Source organism: Anomaloglossus baeobatrachus, chromosome 4 (assembly GCF_048569485.1).
Source record: "Anomaloglossus baeobatrachus isolate aAnoBae1 chromosome 4, aAnoBae1.hap1, whole genome shotgun sequence".
Taxonomy (NCBI): Eukaryota; Metazoa; Chordata; class Amphibia; order Anura; family Aromobatidae; genus Anomaloglossus; species Anomaloglossus baeobatrachus.
The window spans coordinates 449,883,331-449,910,628 of record NC_134356.1 but is presented as its reverse complement, the minus strand read 5'-3'; the positions used below and the strand labels follow the sequence as shown (position 1 = coordinate 449,910,628).

Below are 27,298 nucleotides of genomic sequence, written 5' to 3'. Positions count from 1 at the left end.
CCCTTTTTTAAAAGCTGTTATAGTATCTGCCATTACTAGCTCTTGTGGTAGGGCATTCCACAGTCTGACTGCTCTAACTGTAAAGAACCCTTTCGTTTTTAGTTGCCGGAATCGCTATTCTTCCATTCGCAGTGTATGCTCACTGGTCCTTAGTACTGTTTTGGAAGAAATAAGTCATGTGCCAGTCCTTTATATTGACCACACATGTATTTATACATATAAATGAGATCTCCTCTGAGACGTCTTTTTTCTAAGCTAAACATATCTAACTTTTCCAACCTCTCATCATATGGGAGGCCTTCCATTCCTTGTAGTAGTCTAGTTAGCTGCCTTTTGAACTGATTATAATTTCTGTATGTCCTTCTTAAAATGCGGAGCATGAGAAAATAATGTACATCAATGCAATTTACTTAATAACTCGCTATGCAGGGAAGTGGCAAAGTTGTATTGATGTGTTATATCAATAAACATCACTAAGTCTTAAAGGGGTTGTCCGATACCTATAATGCTCTTTATAAATATCTATCTTCAAGCCCTAATCACTTTTATAAAATTCCATACTATTCTCGATATTCTGCTAAACACTGTTTTCTTACTTTACTTCCTGTTGGTGTTTCATTTGGGCAGAGTCTCAACAGGAGGATGATCCTACAGTCCCTTTCTCCCAGATTTTGTCACCACACCCCCTATGAAACATCAGGGGGTGGTGTTGCAGTCACTTAACAGTTTCTGTTACTGCCATTGTGATGATATCCTGTTTCGGGAAGAGTGGGGTTGATGGAGAAGTAACTGTACCCTTCAAAGGAATTGTGATCAGGGGCGGGTGATAGGAGCAGGGTGAGTGATAGCAACGCCACCCCACAGCTTCGATCACTGAACATATAGGGAATAGGAAAGCACAAAAACACATATGGGAAAGTGCAAGATAGGAAGAATAATAGAGAATTCTGTAATAAAGCAAATTACAAAAGCGGTTAGGGCCTAAATATAGATAGTTATAATTTTATAGGTATTGTACAACCCTGTCACAAACCACCGGGGGGTCACTCAGAAATCCCCCGCGCTGGCTACCAGTACGTCACAATCGGGGGGTAACAAGTGGGTGTCACCCCTCCTTTATACCTCCCGACCGACAGACAGAGCACGTGACGCGCTCTCTAGCGCCCCTCTTATAGTCAGGCCAATTATGGAGTTGCCCGACAATAAGCAAGGAGGCCGCTATACTACTTATGCCGATTATTGAAGGGTCCCCGGTGAGAGTAGGGTATATATTCCCCCGACCTCCGCGGGCGGAATATATAAAATCTCCCCGAATCTCACTGGCCTCCCCACAATAATCCTTGGCACAACTCGCTGCCACCAACCGCTTCACGGTAACTATTAGCCGAACACACAGACGTGGGATTCAAGATCGAGATAACAGAACAGCCCAAGATTAATTATATAATTTAATCAGCCTAAAGCACACTAGAAACTACAATATATACAATAGGAGATCTACAGAATATACATATGTCAGAGTACAGTTACAGATAAAGCATGGTTTACAAACAGGTATGCAATTCAATCAGTTACCTTGTGCGTCTGGCCACAGGGGGGCGCTGTAGACCAGGTTTCTAGGAACTCCCACAGATGTTTCCTGCACGTGACCCCCAGCGAAAGAACACTGGAAAATGGCCGAAGTAGGGTTATCAACCTGGGCAAATCCAGGTCCCCTCCTACCTTAGTGACCTCAGAGGGAGCACTGCTCCACCCCTGGCTTGAGTTATGGACAATCCACAACATGGAATATGGGCCATAACTTTGCCTGGGAGCGTCGTAGGCGGACGCCAATGCTCTCATTGTGACAGTTATGAATTTAGCTACAGAACGAGGGGACTCATGACCTGTCTGCCAGTTCCCCATTGGCTGATATCACGCCTGGGGCATTTCCCAATGTCCTGCTCCCATAAAAAGGGTGTGCCAGCATCGTCCGCATGCGGAGACACCATTTTTATGGTTGCCATATTTATCGGAAATATGGCTTGCGAGATATGAACCATTTTTTACTGGAGTCATTCTGTCTGGCTATTTCCATAGCCTTGCTAACTAGCTAGCAGCCCCCACTACAGGGTCACGGCAGGGAGTCATCCTGTGTCCATTGTCCCCAAGCCACCTAATTTCCATATCACAGGACATGGCCATGGAGGTGTAAGTGGAACACTGAGAACAAGAAGGGAGGGGGCACTGCCAGGGAGTGATGAGGGATTATGACTGGAGTCACAATTCATCTTCATATCCCGGGATTTGCCTCACACCTCCCCCCTTTTGAGGGCGCTAGGGGGCAGCACACTCCGGTGTTCCCCCGTGCGCCCGTCCGCGACCTCTCCTTGTCGGGACAGCCCGTCTGCGTTACCGTGGTCACGGCCCCTTTTGTGGCGAATGGTGAAGTTGTATTGCTGGAGCGCAAGGCTCCATCGCAACAGTCGCCCATTCGTCCCAGAGACGGTGTGCAACCAGCTGAGGGGGTTGTGGTCCGTCTCCACGATGAAGTGGCGCCCGTATAGATAGGGTTGCAGACGCTGCAGGGCCCACACTATGGCCAGGCACTCCTTCTCCATTGTGGAATAGGCCACTTCCCTCGGTAACAGCTTCCTGCTCAGGTACAAGACTGGGTGCTCTTGGCTCGCAGAGTCCACCTGGCTGAGCACCGCACCGAGGCCGAAGTCACTGGCGTCGGTCTGTACTACAAACGGCCGCGTGAAGTCGGCTGCCTGTAGCACGGGCGGGCTGGACAGGGCGTCCTTTAGGGCCCGGAAGGCTGTCTCGCAGTCCATTGTCCAATCGACTGCAGAGGGCAGCTTCTTCTTGGTGAGGTCCGTCAGGGGCTTTGCCAGGCTACTATAGCATGGAACAAACCTCCTATAGTACCCAGCGGTCCCCAAGAAGGACATCACCTGCTTCTTGGTCCTGGGGGTGGGCCAGGATGCGATGGCCTCCACTTTCTCAGGCTCGGGCTTCAGTGTTCTCCCACCTACCCGGTGACCGAGGTACTGGACCTCGCTCATGGCCAGCTGACACTTTCCCGGCTTGATGGTCAAACCTGCCCGGTGGATCCGCCTGAGCACCTGTGCTAGATGCTCTAGGTGGTCCTCCCAGGTGGGACTGAAGACGGCAATGTCATCCAGGTACGCGGCCGCGTACCCTTCAAGTCCCTTGAGCAGGGTGTTGACCATCCGCTGGAAAGTGGCAGGGGCATTCCTCATCCCGAATGGCATCACCGTGGACTCGTACAGTCCAAATGGGGTAATAAAGGCAGAGCGTTCCCTGGCCTTGCGAGTCAGGGGGATCTGCCAATATCCCCGGCTCAGATCCATGATGGTCAGGTACTGAGCCCCGGCCAACTGATCGAGCAGGTCATCGATGCGTGGCATTGGGTACGCATCGGCGACCGTGACCGCATTGAGCCCCCTGTAGTCCACGCAGAACCGAGTGGTTCGGTCCTTCTTAGGGACGAGGACTACAGGCGAGGCCCAAGCGCTGTTGGATGCCTGGATCACCCCCAGCTTCAGCATCTCGTCAATCTCCTGGCGCATGTGTTGCTGCACCTCCAGGGAGACCCGATATGCTGAACGCCGGATCGGGGGATGATCCCCAGTGTCCACGTGATGGACAGCCAAGTCAGTCCTTCCGGGCTGGTTGGTAAACAACCCCCGGAAGGGGAGGAGGGTGGCCCACAGCTGGGACCGTTGGTCTTCCAAGAGCTGGTGGCCAACCTCCACATCCTCAATGGATCCGCCTGCCCTAACCTGGGCTAGCATATCCAAGAGGGTTTCCGCTTCTCCCTCCTCGGGCAGGTTGCACACGGGGAGCGCACATGCCTCCCGCTCATGATGTGCCTTCATCATGTTCACATGGAAGGGCTTCCGCCTTCCACGGGCAGGGTCCAGGGTGACCAGGTACGTTACAGGGTTGAGCTGCTGGTACACGAGGTATGGGCCTTCCCAGGCTGCCTGAAGCTTGTCCTGTGGTACGGGGACCAGTACCCACACCTTTTGACCCACTTGGTAGGTCCTCTCACAAGCGTTCTGGTCGTACCAACGCTTCTGATCGGCCTGGGCTTGAGCCATATTGTCGTGTACCAGTTGCGTCAAGGCCTGCATTTTGTCCCGGAAGCGCATGACATACTCGATAACCGACACTCCAGGGGTGGCCAAATCCCCTTCCCAAGCCTCTTTCACCAGAGCCAGGGGGCCCCGCACACGTCGCCCGTACAGGAGCTCAAACGGTGAGAATCCTGTTGAGGCCTGTGGAACCTCCCGGTAAGCAAATAACAGGTGTGGGAGATACCGCTCCCAGTCACGCCCATGGGAGTCGACCAACATCTTAAGCATCTGCTTTAAGGTGCCATTGAACCGCTCGCACAGGCCATTAGTCTGTGGATGGTACGGGCTGGCCACCAGATGTCGCACCTGGACTTGCTTACAGAGGGCCTCCATCAGCTGGGACATGAATTGGGTCCCCCGGTCAGTGAGCATTTCCTGGGGAAAACCCACTCGGGAGAAAATCTCCAGCAATGCGGTGGCCACCTTGTCAGCCCGAATGGACGACAAGGCCACTGCTTCTGGGTACCGGGTGGCATAGTCCACTACCGTCAGTATGAAGCGTTTCCCGGAGCTGCTGGGGATGGCCAGCGGGCCGACCAGATCCACAGCCACCCTCCTGAAAGGCTCATCGATGATTGGCAGAGATACCAGTGGGGCTTTGGGGCGTGGCCCCGCCTTCCCCACTCTCTGACAGGTTTCACACGAACGGCAGTAGGCAGCCACATCGGCCCCCATTTTTGGCCAGTAGAAATGCTGGTTTAACCTGGCCTTGGTCTTAGCGATCCCTAGGTGTCCGGCCATCGAAATTTCATGTGCGATCCGCAACAACTCCGTCCGGAACGGATAGGGTACCACCAACTGTCGGTCCCTGGGCCACGCCTCCGGTGAACCCTGCTGGACCGTGGCCCGGTACAGCCGTCCTTGGTCCCAGACCACTCGCTCCGGGTCCGAGTCCGAGGGAGGCTGTGCCGCCTGCTCCTTTAGAGCTTTCAGGCTGTCGTCAGCTTCTAACGCTGCCTGAAACCCCTGACTAGATGTGGCCAGAATCGACGAGACTGTCACATCTTCGGTCAGTACCCCGGGACCTGTGTCCTGGCCTCCACCTGACTCGGCTGCCACTTGGTCAGAAGGGGAAGAGCTATCGGACCTCCGGGAGGCCCCTTGGCTTCCAGCACTCCCACTGCGGGTGACAGCGGCCACAGCCGCTGCGACCGTGGGTCGTGCCTGCTCCTCCTCCGTTCCTGACCAAGTCGCCGGTTCAGGCAGACCTACCTGGCTTCCTGACACCCCGGTTGTGGGGGAACCATGCACCGAGATCTTACCTGGGAGCACTTCCGCTCCTGGACCGGCCCCAATCTCACCTGCCTGTTCCCCTCCTGCAGCAACAGAACCCCGCTGTGAAATCTCTGGGGACCCCACATTTGCTGTGGTAGCCCCCACCCCACACACTGGTCCTCCCCCTGCAGCACCCTGCTCTCTGCTTATCCCTGCAGAGGGCAACAGATCCCAGCTCACAGGCTGGTTACTTGTAGAGGCATTGTCACACCTTTCTCTGACCCCCTCCCCTGTCACAGCTGCAGCTGAGTGTGTGTCTATGGTGTCTATGCAAGCAGAAATATCAGAGTTCACTCCCTCCTCCCTTACATCATTCATAGATAACACATTAACATTGTTAGGAGTCATGTCAGTACGGGCTGAAGGTTCAGCCCTTGGGGGGGGCCCAAACTGGGAGGTTATCTGCCCCAAATCTGTCCCAAGTAGCACGTTTGCAGGGATCCGATCAGTTACCCCCACCTCCCTCACCCCCCGCCCTGCGCCCCAGTCCACATAAATGTCAGCAACAGGCAGCGCCGGGTCAGTGCCTCCAATCCCGGAGACAGCGAGGGTTTTTCCAGGGATCAAGTCTTGGGGGGACACCATCTCAGGCCGCACCAGAGTCACCTCCGAGGCGCTGTCTCGCAGTCCTATGGTCACAGACCGGCCGACGGTGACAGGTTGGAAGCTGTCCAGGGACCTACCACCACCCCCACCCACACAATACACCTTGGGCGGCCCTTGGGACGGGGACGGAGCCGGGGCCTTGGGACGCTGAGGGCACATGGCCTTGAAGTGTCCAGGTAGGTTGCACTGGTGGCACCGTCTTGGTTCCGCCACGGGCCTGGAGAGGGGAGTTGAGGGGGACACCCCCTGCAGTCTAGGGGCAGGTGGGGCAGTCGCCGAATTCATCTTACCCCCTCTCCAGGTGCTGCTGGTGGCCGCTCTCCTGGCCTCAGGGGCCCGGTTGTTGGTGTAGTCATCGGCAAGGGCAGCTGTAGCCGTGGACCCCTTTGGCTTCTGGTCTCGGATGAACTGGCGGAGATCCTCAGGGCAGTTCCACAAGAGTTGCTCCGTGATGAACAAGTCCAGGATCTCCGGTCCGGTGGAAAGCTGCAGGCCTTGGGTCCAGTGGTCGGCAGCTCGGGCAAGTGCCCGCCGGTGGTCAGCCCAGGAGTCCTTTGGTCCCTTCTGTAGGCTCCGGAACTTCTTGCGGTAGGACTCTGGAGTGAGGTTGTACTGTTGGATCAGGGCCCGCTTGATGGTGTCGTAGCCCTGATCTGCCTCAGCAGGCAAGTCCCCAAGGATATCCAGGGCCTTACCCCTTAAACGGGGGGTCAGGTATTTGGCCCACTGGTCCTTGTCCAGATGGTGCTGCAAGCAAGTCCGTTCAAAAGCAGTCAAGAAAGAGTCCAAGTCTCCATCCTTCTCCAGCACTGGGAAGTCCTCAACACGGACCTTTGGAAGTTTGGTGTCTCGAAGGTCACATGTGGCTGATGAGGGCCGGAGCTGAGCTAGCTGCAGCTGGTAGTCACGGTCTGCCTGTCGCTCTCGCTCTTCACGCGCTGCCTGCCGCTCTCGCTCCGCAGCCTCACGCTCTGCGTGCCGCTCCGCAGCCTCAGCGTCACGCGCTGCCTGCCGCTCTGCCCTGCGCTCTGCCAGGAGTTCCTTGTAGCCCTTCTGGTCTCCAGCCTGGAGAAGGGCCATAGCCATTTGAAGAAGGCTATCCGAGCCTCCCAGGCTCGGTGGAATGGCACGTGGTGATCTGCGGCACGCTGCAGAGCTAGGCGATTCACTGTCCCTTTCAGAGCGGAGGGCTGGCATCTGGCTCGTTGAGGAACCTTGGGTGAGCTCCTCCTCATCTTGTCCAGCAGTGCCAGGTTGCGCAATGTCCTCGGCAGAACGGTTTTCTGGCGTCGAGCTCCTGGAGGACTCGTGGGCAACCTCCTCATTGCTGTCCACAGCACCGTCCTCCCTCTCTTCGGCTCCTGCCTTAGCATTGGCCAGTTGCATAGCTCTGCTCCTGGTGCCATCAGCCATTCTTGCAGACTTTTGGTCACTGACACAGAACTGACACCTGATGCCTCCACACACCTTACAGTATCTGCACTCTGACACTCTAGTGTTGAGCTAGTCTGAAGACCCCAGCAGCCACAGCTGCTGCAGGCAGTCTTTAGTGTCTGGGAGTATGGGTCTCACACTCACACACACTATTATCTCGATCCCACCGCTATGCCACCAATATGTCACAAACCACCGGGGGGTCACTCAGAAATCCCCCGCGCTGGCTACCAGTACGTCACAATCGGGGGGTAACAAGTGGGTGTCACCCCTCCTTTATACCTCCCGACCGACAGACAGAGCACGTGACGCGCTCTCTAGCGCCCCTCTTATAGTCAGGCCAATTATGGAGTTGCCCGACAATAAGCAAGGAGGCCGCTATACTACTTATGCCGATTATTGAAGGGTCCCCGGTGAGAGTAGGGTATATATTCCCCCGACCTCCGCGGGCGGAATATATAAAATCTCCCCGAATCTCACTGGCCTCCCCACAATAATCCTTGGCACAACTCGCTGCCACCAACCGCTTCACGGTAACTATTAGCCGAACACACAGACGTGGGATTCAAGATCGAGATAACAGAACAGCCCAAGATTAATTATATAATTTAATCAGCCTAAAGCACACTAGAAACTACAATATATACAATAGGAGATCTACAGAATATACATATGTCAGAGTACAGTTACAGATAAAGCATGGTTTACAAACAGGTATGCAATTCAATCAGTTACCTTGTGCGTCTGGCCACAGGGGGGCGCTGTAGACCAGGTTTCTAGGAACTCCCACAGATGTTTCCTGCACGTGACCCCCAGCGAAAGAACACTGGAAAATGGCCGAAGTAGGGTTATCAACCTGGGCAAATCCAGGTCCCCTCCTACCTTAGTGACCTCAGAGGGAGCACTGCTCCACCCCTGGCTTGAGTTATGGACAATCCACAACATGGAATATGGGCCATAACTTTGCCTGGGAGCGTCGTAGGCGGACGCCAATGCTCTCATTGTGACAGTTATGAATTTAGCTACAGAACGAGGGGACTCATGACCTGTCTGCCAGTTCCCCATTGGCTGATATCACGCCTGGGGCATTTCCCAATGTCCTGCTCCCATAAAAAGGGTGTGCCAGCATCGTCCGCATGCGGAGACACCATTTTTATGGTTGCCATATTTATCGGAAATATGGCTTGCGAGATATGAACCATTTTTTACTGGAGTCGTTCTGTCTGGCTATTTCCATAGCCTTGCTAACTAGCTAGCAGCCCCCACTACAGGGTCACGGCAGGGAGTCATCCTGTGTCCATTGTCCCCAAGCCACCTAATTTCCATATCACAGGACATGGCCATGGAGGTGTAAGTGGAACACTGAGAACAAGAAGGGAGGGGGCACTGCCAGGGAGTGATGAGGGATTATGACTGGAGTCACAATTCATCTTCATATCCCGGGATTTGCCTCACAAACCCCTTTACTTGTAGATAATGCTTCCACTTTAATGTAGGATGCATTGATTATTTATACTGCAAGCAATGTTTTTTCCTTTTCTAGTTTTGTTTGACTGCTGCAAGCATCTTTTATACTATGCCAAGACCTTTGAGGACGGTGACCACTGCTCTGGTCATTTTTTTGGATTGGAAAACTGCTATTTTAATATTCCTGTAATTCTAATATATTAGGGTTAACTAGTATATCCCAACTTAGGACTTTCCATTATTTTTACAAATAAATCTGACCCATTACAGTCAGTGAGCATTTTTTAACATGGGAAGTTTGATCTACAACACGGATCAAAGAAGAACAATACAAGTCAATGGCCTTGTGAAAAAAATAGATTGTATGTGGCCGTCATCAGGGTTTTAACAAACATAATATAAAAATAACACGCATATCACAAATGAGTGTAGCACACTAAAAAAAAACATGGACACATTTTTATGTATAAGACAAAAAACTGATGTGTGCATCTGGCATTACAGACATTACTGTAATTTTCCTGTACATATCTGGTTTCACCAAGAAATGAGATGGGTTAAGTGAAATCCATTTTTGCTGCTCTCTGGGTACCTGGACATTTGGTGGTTTAGTTGCAGGCAAACAAATAATTGCTACCAAAAATGCACAGATATCCTGCAATTTATGAATAAGGTGCTTCACAACAGAAACTAATCTATAATAAGCTGAATAGAAACTTATTACAGCGAGTTTTGGACTAATACAGTGTCAGTTCAAAGAAAATGATCAGAATGGGGCATAACTTTCTTTAGTAAATGTATGTACTTTATTTTACAGCCCCTGGACCCGAAATGTAACACGGGTTTCCCAGGAAAACCCGTGTTTGGGACCTTGTGCACGAACATTATGTGTTCGGTACGGGTCCAGAACCTTACAGTTCGGGTTCACTCATCCCTACTTGTAACCTGTGGTGGGTCAGCATTTTACGAAAAACTCAGTTTATAAAGGGAAGTTTTCACCTTAGGAAAATGCTATTTACCTGCAGATATAGGGTTAATCTAAAGGTAAATACTGCCTATAGCCCTTTCTCACTGTTTACTAATGCTAATAACCTACAAATTATCCTAATATCCGCATGTAAATAGAATTTAACAAGGTGTCAGGTCCCCTTTAAGCATTCGTGTTTTGTACAAGTATCTTTGGTTGAGTTTTGCATATTATTATATTTATTATAGTTGTAGCAGCGTATGAGAAAAACGCAATAACAAAATGGCATAGTAAGTGTGTTTTGAAGAAAACGCCACAAACCCCAAAAATGACACCAAAAATACCTCAATTAATTTTTTTCCTTAGAGTATAAAAAGTTCTGAAAGTGATTTAATTTTTTTTCTTTTTTCTTTTTATAATTTGCCAATTCACTATTTTATTTTTTTCCTTTTTTATGTTAATGTTCATCTTTTAGTTTTGTTGGGATTGACAATGTGTGATTGGGTTTTATTCTCCAGATGTTTTAGCTTAATTCATCACTATTGACCAATATCACCAACTTTTTGGAGTACAAAATCAGTCAAAATTGTATTTGAAGTTTTACAGGGACCTTTCTAAAGGATCATAAAACAGTTTGCAATAAAAAGTCACAAAAAAATGTAAATTTCCCAAAAAGGAGCATTATTACTATGTCTGGGTGTCTGACTCCAATATGTGTACACTCCCGAAAAGACACTGCACACGGTGACTCGGACTGCACCATTATAGTGAGCGGCCCCGTCGGCGCATACGTCCAAAACCCGTTTTGCGAGGGGTTCGGATAGAAGCCCCGACAGAACCACTGAACAGTGAGAGGAACGCAGTGTGAAACCGGCCTTATAGAAACACGTGCATCACTTCTGCATTTACCACTAACTCCTGGTTTTGGCTTGGAGACCTCAAGATAAAAAAAAAAACTCCACAAATACTCAATGTGTGCATGTGGCCTAAGGAATACCACAAAACAAAAGAGAGTCACTTAACATGCTGCATATATTTTTGTCATGGGTCGATGAGGAATGTAGTAAGCTGGCTCAGGAGCTTCATACCAGGCAGATGCTGGCTATGTTATGTAGCCAGCATCTGCATGTAAGGGCACTGACTGGAGCTAGCGCTACAGTGGCATTTAAATTATTATGTCATTGCTTGTGTGCCCCCATATCGGCCCCTGCATTCTCCCACAGGAAATTGATAGGTTAGCATGGCACCTGGTAGCCTGCTGAAGGTCCCTGTAACTGCCATCTTGGTCCTCCATATAAAGAATACTGAAAAGACAAAATGCGCTAATAGGGTACTAAGGTTAAAGAATGTTTGTAGGTAATATCAGATATGCTCACCTGATGCAGTTGTGAAAATAGTCACAACTGCTATTGAAGGCGTATAAGTTACGGCTGCAGCAGGCAACACGAGGAGGTTAGCGTCAAACGATCAAAGTAGACGTGGACTCCCGCGCTTCAATGTAGACGTGGACTCCCGCGCTTCAATGTAGACGTGGACTCCCGCGCTTCAATGTAGACGTGGACTCCCGCGCTTCAATGTAGACGTGGACTCCCGCGCTTCAATGTAGACGTGGACTCCCGCGCTTCAATGTAGTCGCGGACTCCCGCGCTTCAATGTAGACGTGGACTCCCGCGCTGTCGTAAGAAGATGTTCAGCAGTAACGGTTAAATCGATTTAATAAAATCACGATTAACCATCTTCATACGACAGCGCGGGAGTCCACTTCTACTTTGATCATTTGATGCTAATTTCGGTCCTTCAGTGGTATATAGTATAAGCGATCGAATGATCGCAGGGTCAAGTTCTCTCGGAGGACTAAAAAAGTGAAAAATTCTATACACATGTATATCAAAAATAAAAAATAGGATTCCTCTGCTTTTTTCCATTAAAAATAAAGAAAACAAAAAAAAAGAAATAAAACAAAAACTTATTTGGTGTTGCTGTGTTTTAGGCTATGTCCGCACGTTGCGTCGGTGTACCTGCAGTTTATTCTGCACGTTTTCCTTCCCTTGGTTTTTGACCAAATGGCTTTTGACCATTTTTTAGCGCTAAAAACGCATGCGTTTTTACCGCGTTTTTAGTGCGTTTTTGGCGCTTTTTACCTGCGTTTTCACCTGCGTTTCTGCAGATGCGTTTTTGAGATCAAGACACTGAGAAATAAAGTTGAATTAGTCAAAAAGAATGGAAAAAGAGAAAAAAAGTATAAAATTAACTTTTAATAGAATTATATGGGAAATTATCAATTTTAATGTAATAATAGTGGTTATGCACATTTTAACAGAAAAATAGCTAAAGTTTATTATTTTATTACATTTAAATTTTCGGTTATTGTGTGTGTGTAAAGGAACATTAGAACCCATTCATTTTTCCCCAGAAAAGCATGCGTTTTTTGAGCTAAAAACGCAGTGGAAAAGCAGGTAAAAAGCATGAAAAACGCAGGAATTGTCATTTTGGTTGCTTTTTGCCATTTCTCATTGACTCCAATGTTAAGGAAACGCTGCAGAAATGGCAAAAACAACTGACATGCTGCTTCTTTTTCAGCATGGTTTTTGACCACAAATATGCAAATTAAACGCTGCAGAAAAAAAAGCAAAGTGCAGACAGGATTTCTGCTTTTCCCATAGACTTTGCTGGAAATCAAAAACGCATGCATTTTTGCCCAAAAACGCTGCTGCCAAAAACGCTGCAGAAACGCGGTAAAAAACGCAACGTGCGAACATAGCCTAAAGGAAAAAAAAAGTCTGATGTATCAAAATATAAAATTACCTTATGTTAAATGCAAAAAGGGAAACTGTTGCTTTTCAGTTGCCCTCTTCCCAAATAAAATATGCTAAAAGTGATCAAATTGTCATGTTTACCCCTAAATGAAAATGACCACTCAGCATCTAAAAAAACAAGCCCTCCTATAAGTCTGTGGTAAAATGAAGTTAAATATGCAGAATCCGGACGTGTGTCTGTAGACTTTCCAATAATTTCCTATAGACTTTAAAATAACTTCTAATAACCGCATCTATGACCTTTTAAAAAAAAAAAAACAACCCACAAAGGTAAAATGCCGTGTGTGAATTCACCCTAAAGGTTGTGTTCACACATTGGAGTCATGTTGCTATTTTTATGCTATTTTTATGTGATTTTTACAAAATTGTGGCAAAATCCTGGTGGTTTGAGAAAATATCAGTGCTTTTGCTACAACTGCAGACACAATAAAATGACAGCAACATTTTATCGCATCCTTGCTTTTCAAATAAATATACATTTTCAAATATCCTAGCCCGTCCTCTAATGGTGAGCAGCAGAATCCCTATCCCTTTCATTATCACGTTAATTAGTTAAGAATCCATGTTATAAAAAAAGAAGTCTATTCATAGACAAACCAGTGTGGTCTGGAGTTCTGTATAAAGTTCAGGCTTTAGTTCAAGTTCAACAGCCCACAAGAGGATAATTTAAAAAAAAAAAAAAAAACAAATAAAAAAACCTTTACGGCCTTATTCGCATGTTAGAATTGTGTCAGTACTTTGCATCAGTATTTGTAAGTCAAGATCAGGAATGGATCACACCAAGAAAAACTATGACAGATGTCGCTCTTGTTCTGTGTATTGGCCTACAAAAGTATAGATTCACACTATTGCGTGTTTCAGCCACAAGTCCCTGCCCAACTGTGTGTTTTCTGATGCAATCTTATGTCCCCCATACAATATAAACTAACGTCATCTTAACCACTAATATCTATGGATTTTTCCAAAAGTCTAAAGGCTACTTTACACACTGCGATATCGGTCCCGATATCGCTAGTGTGCGTACCCGCCCCCATCTGTTGCGCGACATGGGCATATCGCTGCCCGTGCCGCACAACATCGCCCAGAGCCGTCACACATACTTACCTGTCCGGCGACGTCGCTGTGACCGGCGAACCGCCTCCTTTCTAAGGGGGCGGTCCGTGCGGCGTCACAGCGACGTCACTGAACCGCCGCCCAATCGCAGCGGAGGGGCGGAGATGAGCGGGACGTAACATCCCGCCCACCTCCTTCCTTCCGCATAGCGGCCGGGAGGCAGGTAGGGAGACGTTCCTCGCTCCTGCGGCGTCACACGCAGCGATGTGTGATGCCGCAGGAACGAGGAACAACCTCGTTACTGCTGAAGTAACGATTTTTGGGAATTAGGACCCGTGTAGCCGATTAGCGATAAATCACGCTTTTGCGACGATTTTACATCGCTGAACGCTGTTACACAAAGCTATATCGCTAACGATTGCGGAAGTGCGTCACCAAAACCGTGACCCCAACGACAAAATTCAGGCGATATCGCAGTGTGTAAAGCCCGCTTAAGGCCCCCTTCACATGTCAGTGATTCTGGTACGTATGATGTCCATTTTCATACGTACCGGAGACACGGACATACGCAGACCCATTAAAATCAATGGGTCTGTACTTGTTTTCACAAGGACTGTGTGTCCATATGGAGCACATGCGTGTCAGTGTGTTCCGCACAGAAACAAGTCAGTTTTTCTCCAGCAGCACTGATGTTACACGGACCATACACTGATGTGATCTGTGTGACTTCAGTGTGACACATACTGGAGAAAACACGTGTCTTTGAAATAAAATTTTTTATACTCACTGGTCTCCAGCACTGCTATCTTCGGCGCTGCTGTCATTTGCTTCTGGGTACCGCTCATAATGCTCATGAATATTAACTGCACCGCGGACCCGGAATCAGCAGCGTCTGAGACATCAGGACCGAGGACAGCCGATCCTTTTCTTCTCCCTGAAATAAGCCACGGCCAGATATGTCGGGCAGTGGTTCTCACAGAAAACACATGAGCGCTGGGCAGAGCGAGTGCTCCTGTGTATGATCGGGTCGGGAGAGACATAATGCTGTCAGGAGAATAATGGTTTGGCCGTCAACAAAGACGTGTGGGAGGGCTTGGCCTCGTCTGCTTACCTACGACAGAGGTATGAGTCTAGAAAGTTTTCCAACCTATATCTCAAAGAGAAACCAACTGAATACCAACAGTTATATAGAGAGCAGTAAAACATAACCTTTAATGTGACACAATCCTAAAATCAATCTCAATGGCGTGTAATCACCCCTTTATTGGATAAAAATACACCTATCTTCCCCCCCCCCCCAAACAATTGGAGTAATGATCTACAACCTGAATGTTATATGGTCAGGCTAAATTGACAATGGTTCAGTAAAGCAAAAATGGTCCCCTACAAACGTATCACAAGTCATATAGGCCAAATATGTTGTTGGAACAATCTGACCCATTCATTTGGTGCCAAGGGGATGGAGTCCTCTGTGGAATGACCCCAGACTTCAAGGACGCACTGTATCCCTGCAGAAATTCGGCCAGTTTCCTTAGAGAGGTGTTTTTAGCTAATCCTAGTCATATTCAATAGCCCTAGTCACTCCATTGCTCCTGCCCTGACAGAAACCATCCGTCCTTAAATGGGGCAATTGACAAAGGTTGTCTGAAACTGTAAAGTTGTGCACTAAAATAATTTTAGTCCATCTGGGAACACGTCTTGTTTTTAGAAAGGAAATTGTGTCCTTCAACATCTACAAGATCTGTCAGAAGTGAATGGTCAGAAGCGTTCATGATTTGTAGGTCTACTTCTAAAGCGGGCTTTACACGCTACAATAAATCTTACGATGTGTCAGCGGGGTCAGGTCGTAAGTGACGCACATCCGGCATCGTAAGTAATATGGTAGCGTGTAAAACCTACTTGCGATTGCGATTGAACGAAAAACCGTTCATCGCATGCACGTCGTTCAAAAGCTAAAAATTGTACTTCGGGTTGTTCAATGTTCCCGAGGTATGTATCGCAGTATGTGACACCCCGGGAGCGATGAACAGATCTTACCTGCGTCCCGCGGCTTCCGCCGGCAATGCGGAAGGAAGGAGCTGGGCGGGATGTTTACGTCCCGCTCATCTTCGCCCCTCCGCTTCTATTGGCCGGCTGCCGCGTGACGTCGCTGTGACGCTGAACGTCCCTCCCACTCCAGGAAGTGGATGTTCGCCGCCCACATCGAGGTCGTATGGAAGGGTAAGTACGTGTGACGGGAAATAATCGTTTGTGCGACACGGTCAATAAATTGAACACATACGATGGGGGTGGGTACGATCGCATACAATATCGTATACGTAATTGTACCGTGTAAAGCAGGCTTTAGACCTGCTACATCAGGACATATTGTAAGCTCTGCCATATTTATTTCTAAACTTACTTTTAGAAAATATTTCAGTGCATAACCTCACACTTTCTACTCTATTTAGTGATGGGAATCTTATTTTTCCGTGCACGGTAATGCATCTCATCAGTGACATCATGGGTGAAGGGGTCTTCAGTTTTCTGTCTTTTCTCATAAGGCTCGCTCCTCTCCAACCTGTTACACAGTTTTGCTGGATCCAATAATCTCTGTAGCACAAACATAAATGTGTTGCTGTGCGTTGCCATCTGCTTATCTGTCATTTCTGCTAGGGCAGGGGCATCTGTGACATTAATCATTTCCTAATCTTTTGTTTGATTGAAAGCGGCTCTTTTTCAATGAGGGGGGACTTTATACACAAATCATTTACTGTCCTTTTTACAGGGCACACATATGGAATAATAGTTGTCCTAACGTGGCCCTAGGGTTCAGCCAGGGTTGAATTTACTTACAGATTAAAAAAATCCATATACTAAATAAATGAGTAGGAGATACTCTCAGAAAAAATGTTAATGACATTTTTTTTACTCATTTTAGATCAACTGAACTGTATGTGATCTAGAATGGAGAGTACTAGTTTTTACAGCCTAAAAACTTTGTTGGGAACCAGTTGTGCTTCAGAAGCAAGATAATGTAGTATACATACCCATCCCTACTCCTGCTTTGGTTATTGCAGTCAGACTCAACTGCTCCAATCCTGATGACTTCTCTGCCAGCGGTGGAGGTAGCACCTTCCCCCATGGAGGCAGCTAACATGATTTGAAATGGCTTTCATTGACTATGAGGAGGCTGATGACCAGCCAATCAGTAGGCTGGATCAGTGGCCAATGGATGCTCTAGGTGTTCTATTTATATTCCTGCCATTACCATTTATTGCATAGTATAAAGCCCACGCCGAAAGCGCACGCTCCCCATGCCGAAGGCTAATGCTGCCCACGCAAAAGACGCAAGCTGCCCACGCAAAAGACGCAAGCTGCCCACGCAAAAGACGCAAGCTGCCCACGCAAAAGACGCAAGCTGCCCACGCAAAAGAAGCAAGCTGCCCACGCAAAAGAAGCAAGCTGCCCACGCAAAAGAAGCAAGCTGCCCTCCCAAAAGAAGCAAGCTGCCCTCCCAAAAGAAGCAAGCTGCCCTCCCAAAAGAAGCAAGCTGCCCTCCCAAAAGAAGCAAGCTGCCCTCCCAAAAGAAGCAAGCTGCCCTCCCAAAAGAAGCAAGCTGCCCACCCAAAAGAAGCAAGCTGCCCACCCCACCCAAAAGAAGCAAGCTGCACACCCAAAGGACGCAAGCTGCCCACGCAAAAGAGGCAAGCTGCCCACACCGAAGACGCAAGCTACCCATGCCAATAATTCATGCTGCCCACACCAAAGATGAAAGCTGTCCATGTCTTCTACTGACATTATACGATTGCTCTGCTTCAAATAATGGATAGAATAAGCTGTCTTGAAAACACAGTTGGTTACACCTCACCCAAACCTAATACCTCTACCTTGAAAGTTGCATTCTGAACAGACTAATCTATGAGATTTGTCTGCATTGTCCTGCGATGGTGGGTAGTAGAGGAAGTCCTGTATCACATCATCTGCCCACACATCTCATTGTACCGTCACAGCGGCATCCGTGCTCTCTGACCAGAGCCTACATCAGAATGAAAGAGCGAGATTAGAAGAGCACATATCTGCCAATCAGATGGAGACATGAGCTGTGTAGGCAGATATGTCAGCAGTACTGTCTTCAGATCTTACTATATTTGATAAAAAAGGAAAGTGTGAGCGGAGAACCATGCAAATTATTGTTAAAGATGTAAATGATTTCTGATCACATCCATGTAACATTAGGCTGTTCCTTAAAATAGCATAGTTTATTAACCAGGAAGCCTCGTCTGTGTGTTCTGTAAAGACAGCTGTGAATGTTACTTATACGCTGCATAGTTTTGTTTCTATTGATGTCCTTTTTAGTAACACTGTAATCTGTACTTTTATTCTTCATTGTGCGGATGGCTTTGTAGGTTCTGCACACAGCAAGTCTACAAAAAAGTGTCCATTTTTCATTTAGAAAAAAACTATTCTTCATCTGTATTGTCATGTGCAGGCAATCCATTCATACTTTTTAACATCTGTTTTTATATATCAGCAGTTAATAAAATTTATAAGACCTGATACAGTTTCATACATTAAGAATTGCTTTGTGTCCATAAAAATTTGACGCTACACAATCAGTCTCTATGGGATCAGATTTTTTTGCCCACCCAAAGTTTTTTTTCTGTCTCATTCGCTGGTGGGGAGAGGGGAAGGAGAGGTGAGTATTTATTTATTATTTAATGTGGGGCCATTAATACTATATGGAGGATTATGTGAGGACCACAATACTATATGGAGGACTTTGTAGCCCATAATACCATATAGTGGGCTATATGGGGCCCATAATACTATATAGTGGACTATGTGGAGCCCATAATACTATACACAGGACTATATGAGCCCATAAGACCGTATGGAGGACTATATGGATTTTATAATACTAAATAGGGAGAACTATATGGGGCCCATAATACTATAGGGAGGACCATATGGGGCCCACAATATCATATGGACTCCCTGCTATGTACTGTGTAATGGGTGTTTTAGACCATACGGGGACATGGCCTGATCATACCACATCTCCTGGGCCGGGGAGGAAGCAAAAGAGTATCCAGACATGACAGTATGGGATCGCAGCTGATACTCTTTGTGAGGGAAAACATTTCATAGTATCATAGTTTTTAAGGTTGAAGGGAGACTCTAAGTCCATCTAGTTCAACCCGTAGCCTAACATGTTGATTCAGAGGAAGGCAAAAAACCCCAATGTGGCAAACAAGTTCCAATGGGGAAAAAATTTCCTTCCTGACTCCACATCCGGCAATCAGACTAGTTCCCTGGATCAATACCCTGTCATGAAATCTAATATACATAACTGGTAATATTAAATTTTTCAAGAAAGGCATCCAGGCTCTGCTTAAATGTTAGTAGTGAATCACTCATTACAACATCATGCGGCAGAGAGTTCCATAGTCTCAATGCTCGTACAGTAAAGAATCCTCGTCTGTGATTATGATTAAACCTTCTTTCCTCAAGACGTAGCGGATGCCCCCGTGTTCCAGTCGCAGGCCTAGGTGTAAAGAGATCTTTGGAAAGGTCTCTGTACTGTCCCCTCATATATTTATACATTGTGATTAGATCCCCCCCTAAGCCTTCGTTTTTCCAAACTAAATAACCCCAAGTTTAATAACCTGTCATGTTGTTGCAGCCCACCCATTCCTCTAATAATCTTGGTGGCTCTTCTCTGCACCCTCTCCAGTTCAGCTATGTCCTTCTTATATATCGGTGACCAGAATTGTACACAGTATTCTAAGTGCGGTCGCACTAGTGACTTCTACAGAGGTAGAACTATATTTTTTTCATGAACACTTATACCTCTTTTAATACATCCCATTATTTTATTAGCCCTGGCAGCAGTTGCCTGACACTGTCCACTAAAGTGAAGTTTACCATCCACCCATACACCCAAGTCTTTTTCTGTGTCTGTTTTACCCAGTGTTCTACAATTAAGTACATAATCATAAATGTTATTTCCTCTACCCAAGTGCATGACCTTACATTTATCTACATTAAACTTCAATTGCCACTTCTCAGCCCAATCCTCCAATTTACATAAATCTCCCTGTAATATAAAATTATCCTCCTCTGTATTGATTACCCTGCAGAGTTTAGTATCATCTGCAAATATTGAAATTCTACTCCGCATGCCCCCAACAAGGTCATTTATAAATATGTTGAAAAGAAGCGGGCCCAATACTGACCCCTGTGGTACCCCACTATGAACTGAGACCCAGTCCGAGTACGTACCATTAATAACCACCCTTTGTTTCCTATCACTGAGCCAGTTTTTAACCCAGTTACACATATTTTCCCCTATCCCCATTATTCTCATTTTATGTACCAACCTTTTGTGTGGTACCATATCAAAAGCTTTTGAAAAGTCCATATACACAACATCCACTGCATTTCCCTGGTCCAGGCTTGAACTTACCTCTTCATAGAAGCTGATCAAATTAGTTTGACAGGATCGATCCCTCATAAACCCATGTTGATACTCTGTCATAAGGTTATTTTTCTTGAGATACTCCAGTATAGCATCTCTCAAGAAACCCTCAAGGATTTTACCAACCGTAGAGGTTAAACTTACCGGCCTATAATTTCCCGGCTCAGTTTTTGTCCCCTTTTTGAATATTGGCCCCACATTTGCTATGCGCCAGTCCTGCGGTACCAACCCTGTTATTAAGGAATCTGAGAAGATTAAAAATAATGGTCTATCTATCACAGAACTCAATTCCTGTAGTACTCTGGGGTGTATGCCATCCGGGCCCGGAGATTTGTCAACCTTAGTGATTTCGAGGCGGCGGTGTACTTCCTGCTGGGTTAAGCAGGTAATATTCAAGGGTGAATTTATGGTATCACTGGTCATGTCATCTGCCATGGCATTTTCTTGTATAAAAACCGTAGAAAAAAAGTCATTCAGCAGGTTGGCTTTACCCTCATCCGCTTCCACCATTTCACCAAGACTATTTTTAAGGGGGCCAACACTATCGCTTTTCAGTTTTTTACTGTTTATGTAGTTAAAGAATATTTTAGGATTATTTTTACTTTCTCTCGCAATGAGTCTCTCTGTCTCAAACTTAGCTAACTTAATTTGCTTTTTACATATTTTATTTAATTTTCTAAAATTATATAATGCCTCATCACTACCTACCCTCTTTAATTCTTTTAAGGCTTTCTGTTTTTCTTTTATTGCTTCCCTTACAGCTCTATTTAGCCATAGCGGTTTCCTCCTATTTCTAGCATGTTTGTTCCCATAGGGTATATTTTCTGCACAAGCCCTATTCAGGATGCTCATAAAAGTCTCCCATTTGCTTTGTGTACTTTTATTACTTAGTACATCATCCCAGTTTATTGGGATTTATTATTTCTCTGCCTGTTTTTAAATAATTTTATTACGTCACATAGCAGCAGCTGTGATCCCATGTTGTAATGTCTGTATATTTTTTTATTTCCTCCCCTGCCCAGAAGATGTGGTATGATTAGATCATGACCATGTCCCGTAAGGTCAGACACAGTCATTACACAGTACACAGCAGGGACACATATATAGGATTATCTCAGCACAGGAACATTTTTATTTTTTTTTTTATTAACACACATCCAATTGTGGAACTTCATATTATTCCAAGATCTATTAATTAAAATTAACTTTGTTTGTGGGACAAACCCTTTTATATGGTGTACGTCAAGCTCTAATAATCCTACATATTTCTTAAGTTTGTGCAAGTAATCTGAAAGTCAAGGCAAATTGTAAAAGAAAGACTCTTGAGTAATTGAGGCCAGATTATATTCTATGACTTTTTAGATCTTCTTTACTTTTAGGACAAATCTATCCAAACGATGGATTCCATTGTGGACCATCAGCAAACATTAGCTATGTGTATTGGTATAAAGCTGGTGTCACACATAACGACAACGACAACGACGTCGCTGCTACGTCACCATATTCTGTGACTTAGCAGCGACCATAGATGATCGTTAGTAAGCTGTCAAACATGTTATATAAGGCAGCGATCATAGCGACGTCGACGGTCGTTGTGTGGTTTCAGACGTAGCGTAGCGTAGCGATCGTCGCTGCTGCGGTGTCAAACACAAGGATTATCAGCTTATGAGCATGGTGCAGCGGGATAGCAGCGATCAAAAAATGACCTGGAACTTTCAGGAGCGAGCAACGATTTCGCAGCAGGGGTCTGATCGTTATGTGTCACACACAGCGACGTCGCTGTTGAGGTCGCTGCTACGTCACAGAATATGGTGACGTAGCAGCGACGTCGTTGTCGTTATGTGTGACATCAGCTTAAGTGTGTTATGGTAATGAATTACACCTGACTCTCACCTGGCTGACCTTCATTGACATGTGCATATGTACATAAAACTCTGGCTGACAAGGATGATGTATTTCCAAAAACCTCTTGTTTAGAACTGGCTGTGTCTGTAACCATTGAGATTGGATCTAGTACTCATGGTTGGTAAAGATGAAGAAACCCGTCAAAAAGGCCTATGTTTTAATTGCTGGTCCTATTTGAGAGATTAATGAGCCAGAGGATTCTGCCACAGCCAGCCATAAATCACAGAGCTTTCAGAGAGTCTCCTTGTCACCCACCGGAGCGGAGACTTCTCAGCATGGCCGCTGGTACAGTGAGGCCTGGCAGCTGGCAGCTGCTTTCTTGTAATTAAACAGCCAATGAGCAGCTAATTAAGACATATGTGTATACAGGAGTGGAAGTGGGTATGGTAATGAATTGAAGAAGTCTATTCATTAGGCAGGAATTGTCAGAAGACTGCAGGGAGGCCTGGTTTATCCATGCTTTGTGTATTCACACTGATGCTGTGGGATTGGACGGACATGAAGGGAGGATTACACCAAGAACTGATCACTGATTCCTTATGAGCAAAGTGCACAACAGGTGCAAAGTATACAAGTTTACTGCCACCTCTCTTATGTACGTAGATACACTTGATGGATGGATGTGTAGATCGAGAGCCATAGATAGATGGATAGATAGATATAATCTAGGTATGATATACGATAGATGGATGGAGGGATAGATGGATAGATAGATGGATAGATAGATATAATCTAGATATGATATACGATAGATGGATGGAGGGATAGATATAACAGATATGATATGCAAAAGATGAATGCATATAATTTTGGGTTTCATATTATGAGCAGGACTTTAGTTTTGCTTTTCCTTTCAGGGTTTCTTCAGACGAAGCCAACAGAGCAACGCCACATATTCGTGTCCAAGGCAGAAAAATTGTTTGATCGACAGGACAAGTAGGAATCGTTGTCAACACTGTCGGCTGCAGAAATGCCTTGCTGTGGGCATGTCACGTGATGGTAGGTGACAATTATAATATATCTTGTCTTTGTAGAAATAACCAAAATTTAGGCTGTTCACATGTTCGCATGCACATTCAGTTTGTCCTGCATGGAGAATTTTTTTCTTAAGTTTTTTTAAAAAAAAAAAAGGAAACCTGACAGACTCCATAACAGTGAATGGGGCTTCTCTTCTGCCATTGAATTGGACTGAGCAATCAGATGAGCTGTAAAATCCGAACTGAGAGTAATTTTCACATCTAATGTGATGGAGGTCATATTTACAATGAGCTTTTGTCAACTTCTCTGTGTGTTTCTGCACTTAGCTGAAAATATTAGCTTGGAAAAATTTCTTTACCAAACCCCAGATAGATGGCAAAAGTGTGTACTTCTTGGACTCCGACTGCATGGCCCATGCAAACTGTGACCACTATCAGGCATATATCTCATGACAGTTGCTACAAACCATATGTTCACTTAAGGCCCCTATACACTTTAGATTAAAGGGGTGGTTCACCCGTTTTCATTACTGGCCACATCGATATTATGTTGAGAAACAAGGTTTGTGTTGCCGATAGTGCCTGTGAGCAACACTATTGCTGTCCGCACCCCCTTCGCATGGCCCCCGGGCTCCGTGACCTCTGATGTCCGTTGATGTCACGTCAACTGAGGTGGACCGCAGTCTTTCTGAGTGACTGGGCTGTGGGCGGCATTTCATCGCTCGTCACAGCCCATTATCACCCTGCTCCCCTCTCCTTTAATGCAGAGCGCGCAAGCAACAGCAATGCTGTGCTGTGATGAGCGGTGATACACTGCCCACAGCTCAGTGACTCATGAAGACTGGGGCCGGCTGTGATGTCAGGTCAACAGGAAGTTGACGTGATATCACCGGACATCAGAGGTCACGGAGCCCGGGGGTCACGTGAAGGGAGTTAGAGGACCGCAATAGCGCTGCTCAGAGGCGCTATTGGCAGCACAAGGTATTTGAGTGAATTATTGTTTCTCAACATATCAATGTGGCCAGTAATGAAAAGGGGTAAACCACCTCTTTAACGTTAGCCGAACCCACCAATATTAACAAGGTCAGCGAACAATCTAAGGCTGGACTTACATATGATATGGCTGTTGGCCGAACGATGCTTTGACTGATCCTTCTGCCAATAGCTATCTCAGCCGACACTCCCATAAACAGGAGTACTAGCTCGGCCAAGCACTACTGTGTTCTTTATGAGAAAGTCACAAACTGACATCAGTGGGTGGCTAATCTCAGGGAGAACAATGCGTTCAGCTTTTTGAAATCGGACATGACTGATTGACATTTCTCCTGACCATCAGTCGGGTTCAGTTGACTTTAGCTAATTTGTGTGGGGGTCCTTGGCATTTGATTTCAGTGGAGATAAGGATCCAGTCTGATTTCAAACTGGAAATTCTTTATTCTCGCGATATGCAGCCACAAGAGATGTCTGATAGCGGCTCTCTCATAGAGAACACAGGACTGTTTGATGGAGCAAGCCCCTTTTGAGAGACGGCCAAGATAATTACCAACCTATCTTACATGTATGGGGAATTTAGTTTAACACATTTGGACAAACTTTCTGGTAGAAAGAAAATCCGGTGTGACTCACTTTATTTTGATGTATGGCACTTTATTTCTGTGCACTGAAATGTGTAAATACTTTTAAAGGCTTGTTCACACATTGGGTATTTGGTTCGGTTATTTCCATTTTTTTTTTTTTACACAGAAACAACACAGCCCTTACAGTACCAGAGATTTCTGAAATCTCATGCACACAATTTTTTTTTTTTTTTTGTAGATTTGAAGCAGTTTCAGTGTCAATTCTTTCAGCCTCTTTTCAGCATTTTTCACCCATTCGAATCAATGAGATAAAACACTGCATAAAATCCGCGTGTTTTTGAAAGAGTTTTCATTATAGCACTACAAATTTTTCTGGCGCAAATACTGAACATGTGCACCTACCCTAAAGGCCTCCGAAAATTACATAATCTAGTTTTACACACTGAAATTTCTCTTTTTTTGTGCATAGAAAAGAATGTATCCGTTTAGTGATTATTATCCTTACCATGTAACTGGGCTCCTAAGATTTCATCTAATCAGGGCAACATCTGCATGGAGTTGGTCTTTTCTCCCTGCGCTTCTTTGGGTTTCCTCCAGGCACTCCGGATTCCTCACAGTCTCCAAAAACACACTGATAATTTAATTGGCTTTCTATGAAATTTTCCCCGTGTAGGGCTTGCTGACAGAGGGATATGAGTTTGGGCCCTGTTGGGGATAGGAACCTGTGAGTGAACACCTTTTCCATGTAGCACTTATAAATATGCTGGCACTATACATATAAAACAGAAAAAATATCAAACCGTTTCCAAATACCAACAATACTAATATACTCATTTGTTATATTTATTTCTGCCTTTCTGTAGCTGTAAAGTTTGGCCGCATGTCCAAGAAGCAGAGGGACAGCTTATATGCCGAGGTACAGAAACATCGCATGCAACAACAGCGAGACCACCAGCAGCAGCCCGGGGAGGCAGAACCACTAACTCCTGTAGGATATGGCCTGACTCCTAATGGGCTGACAGAGTTACGGGATGACCTGGGAGGATACATGGAAGAGCACACACCAGACGAAGGCAAGAATGAGTCGGCAGTAAGCAGCTTTTACCTAGATATCCAGCCATCACCAGATCAGTCGGGCTTGGACGTCAATGGCATCAAACCAGAGCCTCTCTGTGACTACACACCACCATCATCCTTCTTTCCCTACTGCTCTTTCACTAATGGAGAGACTTCCCCCACCGTATCTATGGCAGAACTTGGTAAGTTGTTCAAGGAACGCGTATTAAGGTTTAGCCTCCCTTGTTAATTCCTCGCTCTGTGGAACTGGCCTTCAGTGGACGTGTAAGACCATGTGCACACATTGAGTATTTGGGGAGTTTTTTACCTCAGTATTCGTAAGACAAAACCAGCAATGGGTGATAAATGCAGAAGTGGTGACATGTTTCTATTATACGTTTCCTCTAATTGTTCCACTCTTGATTTTGGCTACAAATACTGAGGTAAAATAACTCTCCAAATACTTAACGTGTGCACAAGGCCTAATGGGGTAACATGTTGTTTGTAAAAATTGGCTAGTTTATAAAGTTTTTCTCAATCGCTGGGATTAAAAATGTTTGTGTACTTATCCAATTCCATTCACATCTACCTATTTTGATCATCAAAGGTGTTCTCCAAGTTATTAAAATAATGTGTTAAAAGAAACCGGTCACATGGAAATTTGATATTAACCTGCAGATATGGGGTTAATCTGCAGGTTAATATCATTTTGAACCTGCCCAGCACCTGCATATTAATCCCCGCTGCCAGGAGAAAATTAACTTTAATCCTCCTGGCAGCGTTCGGGTTTCAGTCATGGGGGCGGTGTCATCGTGGGTTCAGTCACCGCTCTGTGTACAGAGAGCAGCGGCTATAACCATGCCCCCTACACTGACTGACAGCTGCTCATTAGATCCGGCTGACGGTCAGTGTGAGGGCTGTTAGAGCCGCTGCTTTCCATACACAGAGTGATGACTGAACCTGTGCTGGCGCCATTGCCATAACTGAAACTGGAATGCCGCTGAGAGGATTAAAGTTAATAATTTTTTCCTAGCAGCAGGGTAATGTGCAAGCGCGTGGAAGCTTCAGAACGCTATTAACCTGCAGATTAACCCCGTATCTGCGGGTTAATAGCACTTTTCCACACGTCAGGTTTCCTTCAAAGCCAGGAACAATCAAAAAATAACAGAAGAAGGATTCATTTCATCGTAGTGCACCTCTGGTGTTTGTTTTTTTTTGGGGGGGGGGGTTCTCTTTTATCAACGGCAGCCATGACGTCCCATATACTGCACAGCAGAGGCCGTCAGCAGTCACGAGTCGGGTATACAGGAGGTCATTGCTGCCACTAGGTAAACATAAGACTGGCAGTAGGACCAGAGATGGACTGGTGGTGGATTAGGCTACATTCACACTTTCGTCTTTTTGCATCAGTTGCAATCCGTCGTCTTGAGGAAATACAGTATCCTGCAATATATTTTGCAGGAATCCGTTTTTTTCCTCATAGACGTTTATTAACGACGGATTGCGACTGATGGTATTGCATTACATCCATCCCGCGACGGATCTGTCGTGAAGTGACTG

General features: G+C 46.0%; 1 protein-coding gene across 2 annotated transcripts in view; it reads left to right on the top strand.

Moving 5' to 3' along the window:
- The window catches only part of RORA (RAR related orphan receptor A), a 492,964-nt gene that overhangs the window by 447,602 nt on the left and 18,064 nt on the right, over positions 1-27,298 (top strand). For both annotated transcript variants that reach the window (XM_075345593.1, XM_075345594.1), the window contains 2 exons: positions 22,986-23,127; positions 25,546-25,941. In XM_075345593.1, coding sequence (XP_075201708.1) covers positions 22,986-23,127; positions 25,546-25,941 — 538 coding nt within the window. The remainder of the gene's footprint in view (positions 1-22,985; positions 23,128-25,545; positions 25,942-27,298) is intronic.